Consider the following 13,911-nt stretch of genomic DNA (forward strand, 5'->3'; position numbering starts at 1 on the left):
TAGACTGAAGAGCACGTGATTAAATATTTGTTCCCCACGTAGGTACTTACAGACTGTGATCAAGTCACCCCTTCAGCTTCTCTTTGTTAAGGTAAATAGATTGGGCTCCTTTTGACTCTCACTCCAAGGCAGGTTTTCTAATCCAGAAATCATTCTTGTGGCTCTTCTTTGAGTAACAGCAAAAAATTCAATTGCTAAAAAAGACAATTTTGGGATCAATAGGAAGTTACGGGTCCAGCGAACAAAATTCTTTCTTCATGAAAATATCAACAATTCCATCTGTTCCTCTATTCATCTGGCTCCGAGTTGTCAGTGGTTTGGGGGTTGCGTGTACATCGCCAGTACCTCAGAAACTTTTTATCCACGGTGAGGTAGAAGATGGGGTTGAGGCAGATGCTGAAATATGTGAGGACACAAGCAAAAGCGCTTCCTGTGTTCCAAACAGTCCAAGGGTACATAGCTGAGATCTCCAGGAAGGAGAAAACATGATATGGCAGCCAGCAGAAGGAAAAGGTCGGGATCAAGCCAAGAAGGATCAAGAAGAACTGGATCAGCCTGTTCCTTCTCAACTTGGCAGCTAGAACGATGTAGAATGTTGGGATCAAGATCAAGGCTAATGGGATCAGAAACCCGACCACGAATTGGATCACAACAACGGCCTTCACCCTCCCTTCATCCAGTCAGACATTCATGCTGGTGCTGCCAGGTGAGTGCAGAGATTCCCAGAGATCACCGTACCGCAAGCTGAAACCAACAAACAGGGCCTACATGCCCATAACCTTCTTGAAAGCCAGGAGGGGCGTGCAGTGGTTCCCGGCCCACTCAGGGCGTGCCACGAGGATGCAGCGATCGACACTGAGGGCGGTGAAGAGGAAAGCGCTGGCAAACATGTGGAAGGAGGTGACAGTGCTGCTCAGCACCTTGGCCGAGTCTAAGTCCAGGATGAAGATGGAGGTGAATCTGAGGGGCAGGAAGACGATGAAGATGAAATCTGCCACGGCCCGGCTCCAGAACCACATGGAGCTGGCCGTCCTCTCCACACGGCAGTTGGTGACAAAGAGGATGTAGCCATTCAATGGCAGTTCAGCGAGGAAGGCCATGCCACACAGCACCACGAAGAGAATTGGGAACACCATTCCTGGAAGAGTTGCAGTCACAATATCCCCTCCTTTGCATCAGGGCTCGGCGGGGCTGTGCAGAGGTTGTACTGAGCAAAGGAAGGAAGAGAAATGAAAGGGCTCCAGGAGGGGACAAGGACAGAGTTTGGTTTCTACAAAACGAAATGTTTAAAAAACACACCCCTTTGCTTCTTGATGAAAAGTTGGATTTCTAGGCAAGGGGAGGTGGACAATGGGGGTATCCAGGATGCAGAGGCAGAGATATCAGAGACCACACCAAAGCTTCACTAAAATTCTCAAATAATCTTCTTTCTGTTAGCTTCCCGAAGGAGCTGATTATTCCTGTCTTGGTTAAAAAAAAAAGATTGTTTCCCCCCTTTTTTTTAAATAATGGAATTTTTGGAAGTGAATCTTCTCCCACCCGCCTTCATTTTGAAGTGGAGTTTTTGTCTGGTTTGGGCCATTTTGGGAGGTGAGTTAGTGGAGCAGGCAAAACCCCATCGAAAGATTCCCCCCTATGGAAACCTCCGGTGACGGAGAGCAACTTCCCAGGACAAGAAATGTAAGATTGAAATGACAACAACAAAAAAGCCATCAAAACACCAGAGGAAGAAGAGACCAGTAACAAACCAAAAGACCTTTTTTTAAAGGAAGGATATTACAAGAGTCTGTTTTAGTGGACAGACACGGAGTCAGGACTCCTGGGCTGCATCCCAAAGTCTGCCACTGAACTGTTTGAGGAGCTTGGATAACTCACATCATGGCCCCGTGACTCAGTTTCCCCTCCAAACATTTCTCTGTTTAAATGTGAGGTTGCTGTGGCCAGGCCTGTTTCTCCCTGTGGATCTGTGCAGTGCCTGGCATGATGGGACCCCCGAGCTTGGTCAGGGTCTGTGCAACACCCAGCGTGATGGAGGCACCTGGCCTCTGACAAGAGGACCCACAAATAATTTCAACCAGCTCTATCTGGAGTGGATGAGGGGAGGGGATGGGGGGAGATCCAGGGGGCAGTGATGGGGGGAGAAGAATGAGATCCAGTGGGGCAGCTGAGGGGTTTACCTCATTTCCTTACCCGTGTCTTGCGGGGATGCAGCGTTTCAGAGTCGAGCCCCTTCCCAGGTCCCCGATGCGACAGCTGCAGCTCGCCCAGAGCAGAAAGCCGTTCATGTGGGGGTATATCTGGAGGGGGGGTGGGGGGAACAATGTGGGGAGATCACAGGATGTGGCTGGGTCCGAGCACGTCTGCAAGGCCTCAAAGGTCTTCGTCAACCACAGCTGCATGCAGACATCACACCAACCACAAGCTCCCCCGACCCTGCTGGGCCCTAGCAAGGTGTCTATATTTGGCTGTCCACATCCAGCGGCAGGCGGGCAGGGCCCGCAGCGGAGAGCAGGGGCTGAGACAGTCACGTCCAGCTGACTCCCCCGGGCGAGCTTCCAGGAGCAGAGACACCAGCTGGGACTCTGCCCTCCAGCCTCTCCTGGCTGGGGAAAGCGAACAGAGCCCCCCGGGAGATGGATGCATGAGATTCTCAGCCTGGCCTTTGCTGCTGGAAACCCACCCCTCGGCCCGGTCATGTTACAGGCCAGGCAACGCTAAGGAAACCCTCGCTCTGTGCTAGAGACCACACAAACCACAGCCCGGCCTGCAACCTGCCTTCGTCTCTCGTCATTTGCCTGGAGGCCTCAGGCGTGGGGGCACTTTTCAGCTCAACGTGACCTCCCAGGGCCAACAGGGCTCAGGCCGTCCTAGGATGCATCAACAGGGGAATCTCGATTATGAGCAGGGAGGTGATTTTGCCTCTGGATCTGGCCCTGGTGCAACCACAGCTGGGATCCTTTGCCTGGTTCTGGTGCCCACTCTTCAACAAAGGTGTTGAGTAACTGGAGAGGGGTCAGAGAAGAGCCACGAGAAGGATTAAAGGACTGGACCCCAGGCTTGGCGAAGAGAGATTCCAGGAACCTAGGTGCCAACTTTTCCCGGCACCGGTGGGTGCTCGCCCCCGTTCCCGCCCCCGACTCCACCCCTGCCCCACCCCCATTCCAACCCCTTCCCAATGTCCCCACCCCAACTCCGCCCCCTCCCTGCCCCTATTGGACTCCTCCCCAAATCCCTGCCCCAGCCCCACCTCTTCCCAGAGTGCGCTGCATTCCCCCTCCTCCCCCCTCCCTCCCAGAGATTGCCACCACAAAATAGCTGTTTCGCGGCGACAAACACTAGGAGCTAGGGGGAGAGGCGGGGACGCAGCGGGGAGGATGGGGCGGGGAGCTGCTGGTGGGTGCAGAGCACCCTTCAGTTTTTCCCCGTGGGTGCTCCCGTCCCGGAGTCGGGGCCTATGTCCACGAGCTCAGTCAGTTCAGTTGATCAGAGGACACGTCTACACGGGGAAGGCTGCACCGATGCAGCTGCGGCGCTGAAGCGGCCCAGTGAAGACGCTCTCTGTGCTGACTCGAGAGCTTCTCCCATCGGCGTCATTAATCCACTCCCCCGAGAGGCGGGAGCGGTGCTGACGGGAGAAGCGCTGTCTACACCGGGCGTTAGGTCGGTGTAACAGCGTCACCCGGGGGCGGGGGGTGGAGGGTTCCACATCCCCGAGTGACGTAGTTATACCAACATCCGTTACTAGTGTAGACCCAGCGAAAGGGAAGGGGACGGGGTGACTCGATTGCCAGTTTCTGACCCGCAACTGACTTGCACGTGTGCTGCCATCTACTGGCCAGGTGCTTTTACTGCCATTGTCAGCCCTGAGCCTTTGGATACCAGTCTGTAGCAGTGGGTCCCAACCAGGGGTACGTGTACCACCAGGGGTACACAGAGATCTTCCGTGGGGTACATCCGCTCACCTAGATATTTGCCTAGCTTTACAACAAGGTACAGAAAAAGCACCAGCGTAGTCAGTAGAAACTAAAATTTCAAACAATGGCTTCTTTCTACTGCTCTACATACTGTCCACTGAAATGTAAGTACATTTATGTTCCAATTTATTTATTTTATAACTATATGCTAAAATGAGAAAGTAAACTATTTATCAGTACTAGTGCGCCGTGACAGTGGTATATTTGTGTCTGATTTTGTAAACAAGTCATTTTTAAGTGAGGAGAAACTTGGGGGGAACACAAGACAAATGAGATTCCTGAAAGGGGTACACTAATCTGGAAAGGTTGGAAGCCTTAATCTATAGGGTCTTTTCCCGCTGAGATGTGGCCACCACTGGGGTGGGGCATAGGGGCTGTTTATACTAGTGACAGGGAGGAATTCGGGGGGGGGCAGTTGCTGTGGGGAGTGGGGTGGGGTCAGGGTTGCTAGAACAATTTGTATAGTGGGGGTGCTGAGAGCCACTGAATCAAACTGTAAACCCCGTGTACAATGGGAACCACTTTAAGCAAGACGATGCGGCACCTATGGGGAGGGGAAGGGAGAGATGTGCGGAGGCTGCTTTTGGGACCAGGGTGTGGAAGCCAGAAAGGATCTGGGGAGGCTGCTATGGGGAGTGGGTTGGAATCTGGGGGGGGGGCTGCTGTGGGGGATGGATTGGGTGCAGGAAGGAACCTGGGGCAGGGGATGGGGGGGCAGAGACTGATCTGTGAGGGAGGGAGGGCATTGTGGATTTCACCGTAGCATTGAAGCTGGAAGGTTTAATCTCACTTTCTTACACACCACCTGCAGCTCCCACCCCCCATCCCCATGGACTCTGTCTGAGGGGAGGAAGCTGTATTCTCAGAGTAGGGGGGAGAGCACGGGTGGTGGGCAGTTCAGTCGGGATGGGAGATGCTCACAAAGTGGAGTCTGCAAAACCTCCGAGGCAACCAGCTCCTCACAAGCCTCAAACAGCTCAGCTCAGCTCTCAGGCCTCTCGTGACAAAGAATCTGTGATTCCATCTGAAGAGACGGTTGCCCACATCCGGGGTACCCACAGCCTGAGCAGGAGCTGAGCGGCAGCCACATGATTGCAAAAATTCAGGCGATTCACACTTGGAGAACCAGCAGACCAAGCTTGGGCCCCTGAAGTGCCACTGGGTGGGGAATGATTAGTGAGTGGGTCCTGCCACCCTTCTCCCCCGGTCAGCCCTTGAAAGTCCTAGAGAGACCTTGACAGGTGGCGAGTGGATCATGAATCTCTCTCTTCGTTGGCTGTGAGCCACAAGACATAGTGTCTGCTGTACAATTGGCTGCTGGATTGGTTGGACGCTGGAGAACAGCCAGCAACGTAGTGAAGGGTGAAAGATGCATGAATTTTGGCAGGGAATATCAGGATTCATTGAGACATTGGTTTTAAAAGCCACTGTGATGGGATTCCTGGCATGCAAGCTGGACTGTGGGACCACTGAACCCTCTGTCCCACCAACCTGGAATGTTCCTCTCACATTGTGATGCTGTGTCAAGCTACAAACCTCTGGCAGGTCCTGCACTTACATAGCCATCCTCATTCAGGTACACACTCGGCTGAGTTACATGAATGCTTCTCCCAGCCACACATGAACCATCAATACAGAGGCTCCAGTCAATTACCCCAGGCTCCCTGGCCTTGCAGCCCAGAAATGTACCATCCTGCATTGTTCAGAAGCCTGGCCAGTGTAAGTTCATTACCCAGTCCACCCCTCCCTCAATGTGGAGAGGACACGCACCAGCCTTTGTCAACTGCGCTGAGATGTCCCAAGCACTTCAACCAAACACACAGTTTTAGGTAGAATAATAAACAGGTTTATTAACTACAGACAGATGGATTTTAAGTGATTATAAGCAGTGAGCATAGAGATCAAAGCTGGTTACTTAAGAATAAAAGTAAATTCACAGTCTGAGTTCTATAAACTAGACAGGATTTGAATCAAGTCGTGTCTCACCCTGGCAGATGGTACAAGCATGTGACAGATCCTCAATACACAGGCTGGGCTTGTCTTCCAGCCTGATACCAAACTTCCCCAGGTCAAAGTCTATGTACTCCAGACGTGTTTCCAGGTGTTGAGTTGCGGGGGGAGTGAGGCAAAGTGGTGATGTCACTTCCCCTCTTTTGTAGTTTCTTCCAACTCCCTGGGAATATATTTCGCTATGACTTGGGTCAAACAGTCTCCATTGTCTCCGTTCTCTCGCTGAGAAATCTCCATTGTATACAGTTCCTGAGCTAGAGGATTCTTGGATGGGTGCTGATGAGCCATTAACGCTGTCTGGCTCCTCCATTGTTGTACCTGAAAGGCTGGTTGTGGGTGTTCCCCAACATCACAACTTATTTCACTAACACACACATAGCAACTCCCCATACAGTGACAGCACATACAATTCAACCAGATATTAATAATCAACAGATCAAGACGTTTTTAATGATACCTCACAAGGCAGACTTTGTTCATATTTATATGACAGTCATGAATATGGTGGTCCCAGGGTGCCGTTTTGAGGTACACAGTGACAGACACACACTTTATTTTAAAGTCCCCAATATTTGAAACAGCTCCTCACTCCATTGGATTCCAAAACAGAGCTGGATAGTTCTGGTTTTCCAAAACATTTGGTGGAGTTTTGCAGTGTCACCAACCCTTACAATTCGGTTGTGGCGTTCACCGTGCTTCTCATTTTCCTCCAAGCCCCAGATCCTGGAATCATATGATTAGGTGGGAATTTGAGCTTTTGTTTCTGTTTTATTTTTTATTTTTTTAGCAAGTTTCTGGCCTTCGTTGTTGCAGAGAAAAGCTTGAAATTGCCCCCCAAAAATTAGGAGGCAAAAAAGAAGAACCTAAATGTTTTTTTGTTAAAACTCATCTCATGATGTTTTATGAGGCGGCTCATGAGGTTTGAGGCTTGGCAATGAAGACACAGGACTAGGTTTTTAAGGTTGGTTAAGGGAGTTAGATGCCAAATTCTCATTGAAGTCAATAGGAGTTAAGCACCTAACTCACATACGCGCTTTTGAAAATCTCACCCATAGAAGCCTAAATGAATTCAATGACATCATGTAATTGCAGACAGCTAAAAAGTGACAGTTTTTAAAAGTGATTATATACAAATGCTAGAAGTCTAAATAATAAGATGGGTGAACTAGAGTGCCTTGTATTAAAGAGGAGATTGACATCATAGGCATCACAGAAACTTGGTGGAATGAGGATAATCAATGGGACACAGTAACACCAGGGTACAAATTACATCGGAAGGACAGACCAGATTGTGCTGGTGGGGGAGTGGGAATATATGCCAAAAAAGTGTAGAGTCAAATGAAGTAAAAATCTTAAATTAACAAAACTGTAGCAAACATTCTCTATGGATAGTAATTCGATGCTCTAATAATAAGAACATAGCAGGGGTGATATACTACCGACCACCTGATCAGGATGGTGATACTGACTGTAAAATGTTCAGGGAAATTAGAGAGGCTATAAAAATAAAAAACTCAACAATAATGGGGGATTTCAACTATCTCCATATTGACAGGGTACATGTCACTTCAGGACAGGATGCAGAGATAAAGTTTCTTGACACCTTAAATGACAGCTTCCTGGAGAAGCCAGTCCTCGAACCCACAAGAGGAGAGGCAATTCTTGAGTTAGTGCTAAGCAGAGAACAGAATCTAGTCCAAAGAGTGAATATAACTGAACTGCTTGGTAATAGTGACCATAATATAATTAGATTTAACATCCCTGTGCAGGCCAAAGACTGAAAAAGTAATAGCAAAAAATTATTTAAGTAATCAGAACCAGGAAGCCTGCTAAAAATACAGAGGGGCCACTGGACGTTTGAGATGTTAAAGGAGCACTCAAGGACGATACGGCCATTGTGAAGAAACCAATTGAATTCTTTGCATCGGTCTTCACGGCTGAGCATGTGAGGGAGATTCCCAGACCTGAGCCAATCATTTTAGGTGAAAGGAACTGTCCCAGGAACTGTCCCAGATTGGGGTGTCATTAGAGGAGGTTTGGGGACAAATTGATAAACTAAACTGTAATAAGTCACCAGGACCAGATGGGATTCACCCAAGAGTTCTGAAGGAACTCAGATGTGAAATTGTAGAACTACTAACGGTGGTATATAAATCAGCTTCTGTACCAAATGACTGGAGGACAGCTAATGTGACACCAGTTTTTTAAAAAGGCTCAACAGGTGGTCCTGGGAGTTACAGGCCGGTAAGCCAGACTTCCGTACCCGGCAAACTGGTTGAAACTATAGTAAAGAACAAAATGGTCAGACTCATAGATGAACGTGATTGGTTTGGGAAGAGTCTGACTCATAAACAATCTGGAAAAGGGGGTAAACAGTGGGCAGGAACGAAATCTGCAGATTATACAAAACTATTCAATATAGTTAAGTCCAAAGCTGACTGCGAAGAGTTACAAAGGGACCTCACAAATCTGGGTGACTAGGCAACAAAATGGCAGATGAAATTCAATGTTAATAAATGCAAAGTAAGGCACATTGGAAACCATCATCCCAACTATACATATACAATGATGGGGTCTAAATTAGCTGTTACCACTCAAAACAGAGATCTTGGAGTGATTGTGGACAGTTCTCTGAAAACATCCACTCAATGTGCAGCGGCCATCAAAATAGCGAACAGAATGTTGGAAATCATTAAGAAAGGGACAGATAAGAAGATTGAAAATATCATATTACCTCTATATAAATCCATCTAAAAAAAGATATATTGGAATTGGAAAAGGTAAAGAAAAGGACAACAGAAATGATGAGGGGTATGGAACGGATTCCGTATTAGGATAGATTAATAAGACTAGGACTTTTTAACTTGGAAAAGAGACGACTAAGGGGGGATATGATTGAGGTCTATAAAATCCTGACGGGTGTGCAGAAAGTAAATAAGGAAGTGTTATTTACTCCTTCTCATAACGCAAGGACTAGGGGTCACCCAATGAAATTAGTAGTCACCAGGTTTAAAACAAACAAAAGGAAGTATTTCTTCACACAACGCACAGCCAACTTGTGGAACTTTTTGCCAGAGTATATTGTGAAGGCCAAGACTATAACAGGGTTAAAAAAAGAACTAAATAATTTCATGGAGGGTAGGTCCATCAATGGCTACTAGCCAGGATGGGCAGTGATGGTGTCCCTAGACTCTGTTTACCAGAAGCTAGGAATGGGCGACAGCGGATGGATCACTTGATGATTCCCTGTTCTGTTCATTCCCCCTGGGGCACCTGGCATTGGCCACTGTCAAAAAACAGGATACTGGGCTGGATGGACCTTTGCTCTTACACAATATGGCCATTCTTATTTTATGTCTCATTGACTCTCAGCAAGGTTCCAAGGGCCTAAACACTTTAAAAAATAGAACTTAGACCCTTTTGAAAATGTTACCCTTTCTTTCATAGATCCATTGATCTTCAAGAAACACAGGGAAGAAGAAGAGCTGGAGCCCCACTGGCAGCAAAAATGACATGATGAGAAAAATAAGGACATGAAGACATAGAAAAGGACATATCGGGGGGAAGGATAGCTCAGCGGTTTGAGCATTGGCCTGCTAAAGCCAGGGTCAGTTACTCTGACCGTTACAAATTTACACCTCCTTTCCAGTCTGAATTTGTCTAGGTTCAACTTCTGTTCACTGGATCATGTTAGACCTTCCTCTGCTAGATTAAGTAGCCCGTTATTAAATATTTGTTCCCCATGTAGGTACTTACAGACTGTGATCAATTCAACCCTTCACCTTGGGCAACAAAAATGATTAGGGGTCTAGAGCACATGACTTATGAGGAGAGGCTGAGGGAGCTGGGATTGTTTAGTCTGCAGAAGAGAAGAATGAGGGGGGATTTGATAGCTGCTTTCAACTACCTGAAAGGGGGTTCCAAAGAGGATGGCTCTAGACTGTTCTCAATGGTAGCAGATGACAGAACGAGGAGTAATGGTCTCAAGTTGCAATGGGGGAGGTTTAGATTGGATATTAGGAAAAACTTTTTCACTAAGAGGGTGGTGAAACACTGGAATGCGTTACCTAGGGAGGTGGTAGAATCTCCTTCCTTAGAGGTTTTTAAGGTCAGGCTTGACAAAGCCCTGGCTGGGATGATTTAACTGGGAATTGGTCCTGCTTCGAGCAGGGGGTTGGACTAGATGACCTTCTGGGGTCCCTTCCAACCCTGATATTCTATGATTCTATGATTCTATGATTCTCTTTGTTAAGCTAAATAGACTGCGCTCCTTGAGTCTCTCACTGTAAGGCAGGTTTTCTAATCCAGAAATCACTCTTGTGGCTCTTCTATGAATAAGGCCAAAAAATTCACTTGCTAAAAAAGACAATTTTGGGATCAAGAGGAAGTTACGTGTCCCAGCGAACAGAATTCTTTCTCCATAGAAATATCAACAATTCCACCCATTCCCCTATTCAGCCGGCTCCGGCCCTGAGTTGTCAGTGGTTTGAGGGTTGCGTGCACGATGCCGGTACCTCAGAAACTCTTCCTCCATGGTGAGGTAGAAGATGGGGTTGAGGCAGCTGTTGAAATATGACAGGATACAAGCAAAATTGCTTTCTGTGACAAGAAAAGGCAGGGGGTACTTAGGTGAGATCAGCAGGAAGGAGAAGACGTGATACGGCAGCCAGCAGACAAAAAAGGTCGGGATCAAGCCAAGAAGGATCTTGAGTGGCTTGGTGGATTGGATCAGCCTGTTCCTTCTCAGCTTGGCAGCTAGAACGATGTAGAAGGCTGGGATTAAGATCAAGGCTAATGGGATCAGAAACCCGACTAGGAACTGGATCACAAAGGCAGCCTTCACCCTCCCTTCATCCAGTGGGACATTCATGTGTATACTGGCCGGTGAGAGCAGGGATTCCCAGAGATCACCATACCGCAAGCTGAACCCAACAGACATGGCCCACAGGCTTATAACAATCATGAAAGCCAGGAGGGGTGTGCGGTGGTTCCGCGTCCACTCAGGACGTGCCACGAGGATGCAGCGATCGACACTGAGGGCCGTGAGGAGGAAGGCACTGGAGAACATGTGGAGCGAGATAACGGTGTTGTTGAGTATCTTGGCCTGGTCTAAGTTCAGGATGAAGATGAATCTGATTGGCAGGAAGACGATAAAGAGGAAATCGGCCACGGCCCGGTTCAGGAACCACACGGCGCTGGCCGTCCTCCCTGTACGGCAGCTGGTGACAAAGACGACGTACCCATTCAACGGCAGCCCGGTGAAGAAGGCCACAGCACTCAGCACCAGAGAGAGGATTGGGAACACCATTCTCAGAGGAGTTACCGTCACAATATCCCCTCCTTCTCCTCAGGGCTTGGTGGGGGCAGCGCAGACGTTGTACTGAGCAAAGGAAGGAAGAGCAATGAAACGGGCTCCAGGAGAGGACAAGGACAGAGCAAGACACCTGCAGAGCTTATATACTCCCCCAGTCCTGAGCTGAACTCAGACAGGATCAAATATTTTTAGGCCAATGGTACCAATGGTTCAAACACCTTAGAAGCATAGAGCCAGAGAGCTAGAAGGGGACCCCAAGGGTCATCTAGTCTATTCCCCTGCCAAGATGCAGGACTTGTGTCTATTCTCTGCCCGAACATTTTTGTTTTAACATAATATCGTTTTTTTTGACTAAACGAAATATTTAAAAAAAAATCCAGCTTCTTGCTGAAAAGTTGGATTTCTAGGAAAGGGGCAGTGGACAATTAGGGTGGTGGTGGACCAGAATTCAGAGCTGGAGAAAGGAGAGACCCCTTCCCCCTGTCTTGGTTTAAAAAAAAAATTAATGAATGATCGTTTCCCCCCTTTCTTTTGAAATAATGGAATTTTTTAAAGTGATTCTTCCCCCTCTCCCTCTTCATTTTGAAGCAGAATTTTTGTGTGGTTTGGGCCTTTTTAGGAGGGTGAGTTAGTGAAGCCGGGTGGGCAAAATCCCAACCAAAAGAACCCCTCCCTGTAAAAACTTCAAGTGATGGAGAGCGGCTTTCAAGGAGGAGAAAAGTAACATTGAAACAACAACAATGACAAAAAAAAGCAACCCGGCAAAACACAAGAGGAAGAAGAGACCAGTAACAAGCGAAAAGGAAGGATATTGCAAGAGTCTATTTTAGTCTTTAGACGGGGAGTCAGGATGATTGGGTCCCATTCCAGACTCTGCTTGGGGAGGTTGGAGAAGTCATGTCATGGCCCCGTGACTCAGTTTACCCTCCAAACAGTCGTCTGTTCAGAGTGTGAGTTTATTTTGCCCAGGCTTGTTTCACCCTTTGGGTCTGTGCAGTGCCTGGCACGATGGGGCCCCCGATCTCAGTCAGTGTCTGCGCACTGCCTGCTGTGATGGGGCCCCCGACCTTGGTTGGGGACTGTTCAGCACCCAGCATATGGGGGACCCTGACCTCTGACAACAGGACCCACAAATAATTTCAACTGGCATTATGCGGAGCAGATGAGGAGAGGGCATGGGGGCAGCAGGAAGAGGGGAGATCCAGGAGCTAGTGGGGGTGGGGGTAGAATGAGATCCAATGGGACAGCTGAAGGGTTTACCTCATTTCCTTACCCGTGATTTGGGGGCACGCAGTGTCCCAGAGTCAACCCCTGTCCTAGGTCTCCAACGTGATGCCTGCAGCTCGCCCAGACTGGCTTAGCCCGGAGCAGGGAGCTGTTCATGGGCGGATATATCTGAAAGGGGGGGACAATGGGTGGAGCTCACAGGACATGGCTGGGTCCGATCACATCTGTAAAGCCTGGAAGGCCTCTGACACCCACTGCTGCATGCAGACATCCCGAGAACCACAAGCTCCCCCCTGCTGGACCCTAGCCAGGTGTTTGCATTCGGCTGTCCACATCCGGGGGCGGATGGTGGGGCCCCAGCAGAGAGCAGGGGCTGAGACAGCCACTTCCAGCTGACTCCCCCTGGCGAGCTTCCAGGAGCAGAGACGCCAGCTGGGACACTGCCCTCCAGCCCCTCCTGGCCGCGGAAAGTGAATAAAGACCCACTGGTGGTGGGACGCGGGAGATTCTCAGCCCTGCCTTTGCTGCAGGGACCCCACCCCTCAGCCTGGGACACGATATAGGCGAGGCAACGCTAAGGAAACCCTCTCTCTGTGCTAGAGACCACACAAACCACAGCCCGGCCTGCAACCTGCCTTCGTCTCTCGTCTTTTGCCTGGAGGCCTCAGGCGTGGGGACACTTTTCAGTTCAACGTGACCTCCTGTGACGACGTGACGCAGCAGGGAGGGGGGAGTGTTGACCTGGGAATGTGCCCTGGGGACGGGAGACCTGAGAGCCTGTCACCTGAGCCAGGAGGGGGAGGGGGAGGTGACACCTCTGCCCAGGAATGTGGACGGAGGCTGCAGCAGGGAACCTGCTGGGTGGGTTTAGTTTCAGTTTGGGGCTGGGTGGAGGAACACAGGGAACCCCAGGGCTGGGGTCTAAGCTCCCTGCTCCCCCAGAAGGACTTCACTGAGGGGTCCTGGGTGTACCCACAAGCTCTGTTTTGGACTGTGTTCCTGTTGTCCAATAAACCTTCTGTTTTACTGGCTGGCTGAGAGTCTCAGTGAATCCCAGGAAGAGGGGTGCAGGGCCTGGACTCCCCCACACTCCGTGACAACTGGTGGCAGCGGTGGGATCTACTGCACCCCGTGAACGGCGCTTCCTGCAGTAAGTGACTGGGGAACAGTAAAACGAAGGGGGATTGACGGGGACCAGGCGTGCTGAAGATTCAGAGAGAGACGGTTTCAGGGGGCGGTTAACCCCTGGGAGTGTGTGACCAGAGAGAAGGACTTTTGCAGTAACAGGGTCCCCCGGGGGATTGCAGCGAGCGGTCCCAGGGGCGGAGGAGTCTGCAGCTCGACCCTGGCAAAGAGGTGGTGACCTCAAGAAGGACTGGCACACTA

At 49.5% G+C, this 13,911-nt stretch overlaps 1 protein-coding gene and 1 pseudogene across 1 annotated transcript; both read right to left on the minus strand.

Moving 5' to 3' along the window:
* Positions 1 to 287: 287 nt before the first annotated feature.
* LOC141977411 (chemerin-like receptor 1) lies at positions 288 to 1,136 on the minus strand (annotated as a pseudogene).
* A 9,298-nt stretch (positions 1,137 to 10,434) lies between these two features.
* Positions 10,435 to 11,292, minus strand: LOC141977407 (chemerin-like receptor 1). The gene has a single exon (XM_074938875.1). It carries the CDS (start codon positions 11,290 to 11,292, stop codon positions 10,435 to 10,437), a length of 858 nt encoding a protein of 285 aa, XP_074794976.1.
* Between the last annotated feature and the right edge of the window lie 2,619 nt (positions 11,293 to 13,911).

This window comes from Natator depressus, chromosome 24 (assembly GCF_965152275.1).
Source record: "Natator depressus isolate rNatDep1 chromosome 24, rNatDep2.hap1, whole genome shotgun sequence".
NCBI lineage: Eukaryota > Metazoa > Chordata > Testudines > Cheloniidae > Natator > Natator depressus.

Bases quoted from the DNA above. Each gene is read 5' to 3' on its own strand.
- LOC141977407 (XM_074938875.1), bottom strand. From the start codon at position 11,292: ATGGTGTTCCCAATCCTCTCTCTGGTGCTGAGTGCTGTGGCCTTCTTC.